At 38.4% G+C, this 7,456-nt stretch overlaps 1 protein-coding gene across 1 annotated transcript; it reads left to right on the top strand.

The window, feature by feature from the left end:
• The first annotated feature begins 5,029 nt into the window (after nucleotides 1-5,029).
• Nucleotides 5,030-5,724, top strand: MYCTH_61336 (uncharacterized protein). The gene is made up of 2 exons (XM_003666297.1): nucleotides 5,030-5,245; nucleotides 5,391-5,724. The coding sequence occupies exons 1-2, from the start codon at nucleotides 5,114-5,116 to the stop codon at nucleotides 5,547-5,549; spliced, it is 291 nt and encodes a 96-aa protein (XP_003666345.1). The 5' UTR covers nucleotides 5,030-5,113; the 3' UTR covers nucleotides 5,550-5,724.
• Nucleotides 5,725-7,456: the final 1,732 nt, after the last annotated feature.

The raw sequence follows: 7,456 nt of genomic DNA, 5'->3' as shown, positions 1-7,456 counted from the left end.
AGTAGTACTAGTACTAGATCTTTAGTAATAGCGTTACAAATCTATATAAATGCTTACTCGTGCTATTCTTCCTATTAGAATTTAACGTTCTTTTTAGTAAGTTTATATAAAGGTCATACAATCGCTCTAAAGTTCCTAATGAACATTTGGTAGAAGTTTGTAAATTTGATAAAGCTTTGTATTTACATTACTGACGTTAATTATAGCTACTCCTTAATAGCTTTGACCTTTAAAGGTTCTATCTAAATTTGTCTTAGGGATATTTCGTATTCTAGAAACACTGTTTTCCTAATATAGAATTTGCTCTTTTCCTTGTTAACTAATAGTTTATACGCGTATAATACGTCTAGTACTACTTTTACGTACTTCTAGTATTTATCTATTGTCTTAGAGAAGATAAGTATATTATCGAGATAATATACCGTAAATTTGTCGAGAAAGGGTTAGATAGCTTAATTAATTAGGGCTTAGAATATGATTAACGCGTTTGTAAGTCTAAATAGTATGACGAGGTACTTATAGTGGCTATAGGGTATCCTAAAGGCCGTTTTCTACTCGTTGCCTTCTTTAATCTATATATAGTTATAAGCTAATAGTAAGTCAAGATATATAAAATATTAGGCTCTTACTAACTAATCTTAGAGCTATAAGATTAATAGTAACGGGTATTAATTTTTCATAGTCTATTCGTTAAGTTACTAATAGTCAATATATAACTATAGCTTTTTGTCTTTCTTAGGTATAAATAGGATTAAATAGCCTGCTAGCAATGTTAATAGGTAGATATATCCTCTTCAAAGGTTCTCCTCTAAATATCGCTCAAGTTTTATTCTAAGTCTAACTTATATAATAGATCTTAAAGAACTTTAGTTATACTCCTTCCTTAAGCTTAATCTCGTAATCCTATAGGCCGTATTCCAGTAATCCTTCTAGATATTTCGGTTTAAATGCTAGGTATCCTTTGTATTCCTTCGGTACTTCCCTAGTCTTGTCTCGCTTCTCGGTTTTCTAATAGTATGTAAACTTGGTTCCGTCTATGGCGATGCTAGCGATTTCTCCTATCTTAACCTATTACTCTAATTATAGTGCTCCGCATTCGTCAATAGAGAGAAAAGCTATTGGCGATTTAGCTCGTTCCTCCTATCGTAACGTCGGTATCGTTATACTGCTTCTTCTAGAGTCTATAGTAGTCTGCCTACTACTATCCGTCTCTTACGGTAGATCTATAGGATATACCTTCCTTTAAGTATCGTCTGCTCGCGATCCTTATATACTCCCTATCTTACTAGTCGAATATAACTCTATTTAGGGTTGTAGGTAGCTACTATTCTTCTAGTTAATATCTAGGTCGTAATCTTTATACTATAGTAACCCTAATATTATATCTTTATCGTTACCTATATCTATAATACTAAATACAATTACTATAGTCTTCCTTACTATAGTGATATCGATTGGTTTCGTCTCCCTATATACCTATTATATCGGAAATGGCCTTTTAACTATGCTATACTTCCGCTTTATTCTCTAGGGTATCTATAGCTAATTTACAAGTGTCGGCGAAATTAGGTTCATCTCTGCTCTACTGTCTACTAGTATAGGCATTTTATATTATTTCCATTGTACTATTATCTATAATTGCTTGTCTTACCGCCGTCGTCTAAAGATTGTAGCGATTTCCTATATTTCTACCTAGAGGTCTCGATATAGTAGTCTCTTATGCTAGTTCTTCCTATACTATACTACTACTCGCCGCTATATAGGCGTTAATGGTTTCCAGGCCCCTCAAAGGGCCCTAACCTGTTTCCTAGGTTAGTACTAACCTCTTTAGTCGTTCGGCTAATAGTAGCTTCGTTAATTATACTTATTTCTATAAGCTATTAAGTACTTACGGCTTCCTACCATTAAGTCTATTCTACTTTTCGTCGTATATGCTATAGCTTTATCTAAAGCTCCCGAATTCGCGATTTCTTTTTATCTGTGTAATAGAGGCAATCGTTACTCTAGTACGAGTCCTATATGTCTCGTCCCGTTCCGTAGTACCTAGGCTAGGCTTGTCTTAGAACTATTATAATACCTTCTAGATCGTAGGCTTCGATCTTCTAAAGCAATTCGGCCGCTCTATTCCTTACATTATAGACCTATTCTATAAGGTATAAGCTTTTGTCCCTATTTTTCTATTAGGTCGGCTAGTGATTGTTTTCAAATTTGTTATAGAAGTAGTATCGGCATTCGTATATTATATACTAGAACTAGGGCACTTATACGTATGCCTTATATCAAGGGTATAGTCACGTAGCATTGCCTAGGAGGTATTAGAATTCTTTCCTAAATCCTTCCTATTATATATGGACCATAGGTACCCTAATACTAAGGTAGGAATGTTTCTTCTAGTAGCTTTCCTACATATGTTTATCTTTTCTACGGTTCGCGCATATAAACTAGTACTCCGGGTTCTATATGTTGTTATTAAGTTACTAGTTATTAAGGTACTTGGCGTAGCTATTAGGCCTATTATATATCATAGGCTATTCTCCTTTGATAGTTTCTATAATATGTCGGAGTTCCCTTATCTTGTCCCTTATCTTGTCGCTCTACTAGGCGAGTCGAGTCAAGTATCTATCCTATTCGTGTAGTTCCGTATTAAGCTAGAAAACTTCGTTACAGTACCATTTGATTCGTTCCTAGAGGAATAGAACATTAGGTCTAGGTCTTTCGATTCCTTAGGTATCGGTTGTCCACGATCTATCCTGTTTCTATATAATTATAAAACCCTATTACCTTAAGGCTAGGAGAATCGAAATTAGTAGTATATACTCTCTTACTATATCCTATTTGGCAAGACCTGTCTCTAGGTCTATAGTAACTAGTTTAGAGTATGGTACTTGTTTGTCTTTACTATTACCATCGTATCTAAGACTATCTATATTACTACCCCTGTCTTTGTAGCTTATAGCCGTTACTTCGATAGCATCCTTAGTAGTTTTATTAATAACCGTAATTTCCTTTCTAAAGACTATTTTCTACTCTTTCTTCGGGCTTTAATATTCTCGCTTATAGTACCCTTTCTTTCTATAGTTATAGTAGGTAATATTAGACTTATCTTTAGTCGTCTTTTTCTTATCTTGCTTCTATGCTATATCTATATCTATAGCTCTAAGGTATATCCTATATAAGGTACTAACATATACTCGCTTTTTCTTGTCATTAGCCTTAATTATAGCTCTATTTATTTGACCTTATTTCTGCTACTCTTATATATAAAGTCGATTATTAATTCTAATAGCCTATATAATATATTTATCTAGAGTCTTAGGCTAATTATACTTATATAGCTCGTCTTTAACCTTTTCCTTTAAGCTATTATAGAATAGTTATATTAATACCTCGTTATTAAGCTAAGACTTAAGTATATTCTATCTAAACTATATAGTATAGGAAGCTATTAACTTAGTCTATTAGAGATTAGTAAGTCTTTCTTATATATAAATCTTCTTATCTTTATTACTAAAGACCTTTCAAAGCTTTTCTTTAAAATAGTTATAGGATCAAAAGACTACTTATATAAACATATCTTAGTCATCTTCGTCTTCCTTAGTAAGATAGTTATTCTATATAGGCTCGAACTATCTAAGTGCCTTACCCTCTAGTCTTATAGCTATATAGAGGACTTTAGCTTTATCGTCTAGAAACTTGTTATCATTAAGCTAGAAGTAAGATTAGAGGTTTATTAGGAATCCTATAAGATCCTCTTTAGTTCCTCTATATTTACTAGGTAATTCAATCTTAATACAGCTCGCTTTAGCGCCCTTAAATGCCTTAATTTTGGTATAGGCCTTATTAACCAGTTTCTATAAGTGCTTTTCGCTATTCTCGAGTTCCTTAATTCGAGCTTAAGCAGTCTTATCTCTCTAGTCTAACTCCTAGATTTGCTAATAGAGTTAACTAAGCTAGGCAAGCAGCTATTTAGCTATAACGTTAGTAGCTATATCGATTTCGAGGTCAAAGTCACCTCCGTTCTAAACTATAACAGAACAAAGGGAGTAATAGCAACGTATGACGAACCTAACTCAGACTTCTTCTAAAAGGGTTCAGACGAAGGTAGGTAAAGCAGGACAAGCGTACAGGTCGTCTAAGGGATTTGGTGAAGCTAAATGGTTTATAATAACACTAGAGTTATCTTTTATAGTAATTAACGATGCTTGGTATAAGTACTATAATTGTAGGTTACTATTACTAGTAAACTCCTAGAGTCTACCGTAACAAGTGACTATCTATATGTATATATAATCCTAGGATCACTCTTCATTTAGTGATCCTTTGCCGTTAGGATCACAGCTATGTTAGTGATCCTATAGTGTATAGATCACTTCGCTAAGCGTGATCCTTTCCTGATTGGTCCATTCGTGCCTACTGTCCTATTGGCCTGCCGAGAAAGGCGGCTTAGGCGGCGTTATGACGAACCCAACTCAGACTTCTTCTGAAAGGGTCTAGACGGAGGTGGGTGAAGCGGGACAAGCAGGCAGGTCGTCTAAGGGATTCGGTGAAGCCAAAGGGTTCACAACAACACTTAGAGTTGTCTCTCACAGTAATTAGCAGCGCTTGGTATGAGTACTGTGATTGTGATTGTTACCACTGGCGAACTCCTAGAGTCTACTATAACGAGTAACTGGCTAGCTATATATATACAATGGTCTGTCCCTCTTCAATAGTTATTACCAGTACTACTTCTCCTTTTACTTCGTGATTCTGCGTTGTCGACGGTGACATGCTATTATCACCAGTGACGACCTTAGTCTTGGCGGTGATAATCTTCTGATTAGTCCGTCGAGTGATTGGCTGTCGGAATGTCCCGTGTCCTAGCCGCAGCCTGCCAGGCCGCCTATATGCTTATCTGTGATACGATGCCCCTCCTTCAAGGCTTTCGACCCGAAAGCCTTCTTAGGTCGTTTTAAATAGCGCTAATAACCCTCCGCTTGTAAGTACTGTATTCTCCCTGTTTCTATATCGTAGTCGCCATATTAATAAAATGCCAATAGAGAAACGGAAGTCGTATTCTGTACGTTACTGTGCTTCCCTTGCTTAGAACATCGCCGAGAACGGTTTTGTCGTTATGCCTTGTTCTTGGTGCGCGTCTCAAGGCCTTGTCTGCAAAATGATCGCGCGTATAAAGCGTTACGAGGCCTGTGTTCGTCGAGGTCGTTCTTGCGATGGCTCTGGCATCCCGCTTTCTTCTTATAAGCTCGTCTCCTTTTTTTTTTTTTTAAGTGTGACTTCTGATGTTCTTTCTAGTAGATCGCATTCTCTAGGAGTAGCGTTGTATTAAGGATGCTGAACGTCGTGCCGAACTTGAGCTAGATAAATCCTAATGCCGTCTGGAAGAAGCCTAGCGCGAGTTGTCTAAAAAGCTTACACGGCTCCGGCGTCTTCGTCAGCAGAAGGAGTTTTTAGTGAAGAAAGGTGCCGATATGGTGGCACGTGGTCTGTCAACCTTAGATGAGTTAGAGGAGGTTGAGCGGCAAGAGACGCCTGCTATGCCCTCGTCGTAGATTAATGATGCCGTCGATGCTATTGACTAGGGCGCCGTCTTTGGTTCTGTCCTGGGTTTCCCTTTGGTTGATCCGGGTTCTGCCGGTGGAACTGTTCTAGTTTCTTAGGGCAGTTCAAATTCTTGACTAGTTCCTATAAGTTATCTTCTAGTCCGAAATCAAGCCATTTAACCAGATACTATAGTTCTCTATTAATAATACGTGAATCTAGAATTTCTTCGACGTCCTATTCTTCCTCTTCGTCCTTTGCTTCGATATGTGTAGCAACCTTGGCGCTCTTTGGTGCTGGTTCGAGAAGTGAAATATAAAAAACATCCGTCCGTAGTTATATAGATGACGGTAACGATAGTCGGTAGTTAGATGTCGAGATTCGTTCTTTGATAACGAAGGGTCCGACCTTCTTGAAGTCTAGCTTCGTGCTTGGTCGTTTGGTTCGCAGGTTTCGTGCGATCAGGTAGACTTTATCTCCCCTCTCTAGGCGAGGTCCCTTGAGCCTGTGTTTGTCGTAGTAGTTCTTTATTCTGGTCTTGACAAACTCGAGTTCCTTTTTAAGCTTTCTATATAATATATATATTTGTTTTGCTTTGACTGCTGCTCTTGGCACTATAACCTCTAGTCCTTGCCTAAGGTCTACTTTATATCTGTAGTTCGCGAAGAACGGTATGACTTTGGTTGTTTCCGTTAGCGTCGTGTTGTAAGCGAGTTGTACTATTAGTAATAGCATGACCTAGTCGTCTTACTAGTAGTTGACGTAAGAGCGGAGGTACTGCTTAACAACTTGGTTCAGTCGCTCTGTTTGTCTGTTAGTCTGTGGGTGATATGCCGTTGACAGCTTGCTATTAACGCCTAATCGTTGCATTAACGCTTGCCAAAACTTCGACGCGAACTTGGTGTCTCTGTCGGTGATCTATTCTTGCGGCCAAGTATACACTGATACAACTTGCCGATAGATCACGTCTGCCAACTGTTCCGCTGTCCAGGACTCCTTGTAGGGAAAGAAGTATGCCTACTTAGTCAGGCGATCTACTATAGTAAGAATACTGTCGTAGGTCACTCCTGTAGCTATGTCCTTGGATTCTAGCAGCTTCGTGATGAAGTCTATCGTGACCGAACTCTATAGTTTGTTAGCTGTTGGTAGTAGCTAAAGTAGCCCGTACAGCTTATATTATACCATTTTGCTTCGATTGCAGATGTCGTAGTTCCGTACGACTTCCTTAACCTGTGCCGTTAACTGTGGAAAGTCATAGTGTCTCTTGACTTGTGTAACAGTCTTCGTAACTCCTTTGTATCCTCCGAGTTTTGATTCGTGGAGTTCTCGAATCATTCGCAGCTGTTGATCTTTGTCGTAGATATACGCTTTGCCTCGGTACCAGAGTTTCCTATCTTTTTCTTCCACTCCGTCAGGTACCACTGGTCCGGGTGCTGCTTGATACTGTGCCTCGTTGATCCTTTCCTCTCGAAAGATTGCGTAGCATTCTAGGAACGAGTCAAGTGGATCATCTTCTACGGGTGTCTACGTTTTGTGATGTAGCGTTCTGTCTGTTCGTTCCTTGAACAACGGTGGTGTTGTTTCTGTTTGTCCTTTCGTGTGATCCGTTCGTTGGCTTAAGATGTCCGCTTGTGTGTTCTCTTTACCCTTCTTGTAGCGGATCTCAAAGTTGAATTCCGCGAGGAATTCTGCCTATCGTATTTGTTGTCTGTTAAGCTCCTTCGTCGTCGTAAAGTATCGTAAATTCTTGTGATCCGTATACACTTGTACTAGTTTAATCGTGCCGTTAAGGTATAGTCGCTATTCCTTGAAAGCTTCGACAATCGCAAGTAGTTCCTTGTTGTAGGTCGGATAATTGAGACGTGGTCTATCGAGTTTCTTTGAAAAGAAGGCTATAGGATGTAGCTTCCCTTGTCTG

The sequence above is a fragment of the Thermothelomyces thermophilus genome, chromosome 6 (genome assembly GCF_000226095.1).
Source record: "Thermothelomyces thermophilus ATCC 42464 chromosome 6, complete sequence".
Lineage (NCBI taxonomy): Eukaryota > Fungi > Ascomycota > Sordariomycetes > Sordariales > Chaetomiaceae > Thermothelomyces > Thermothelomyces thermophilus.
This window is presented reverse-complemented; position numbering and strand designations above follow the sequence as displayed.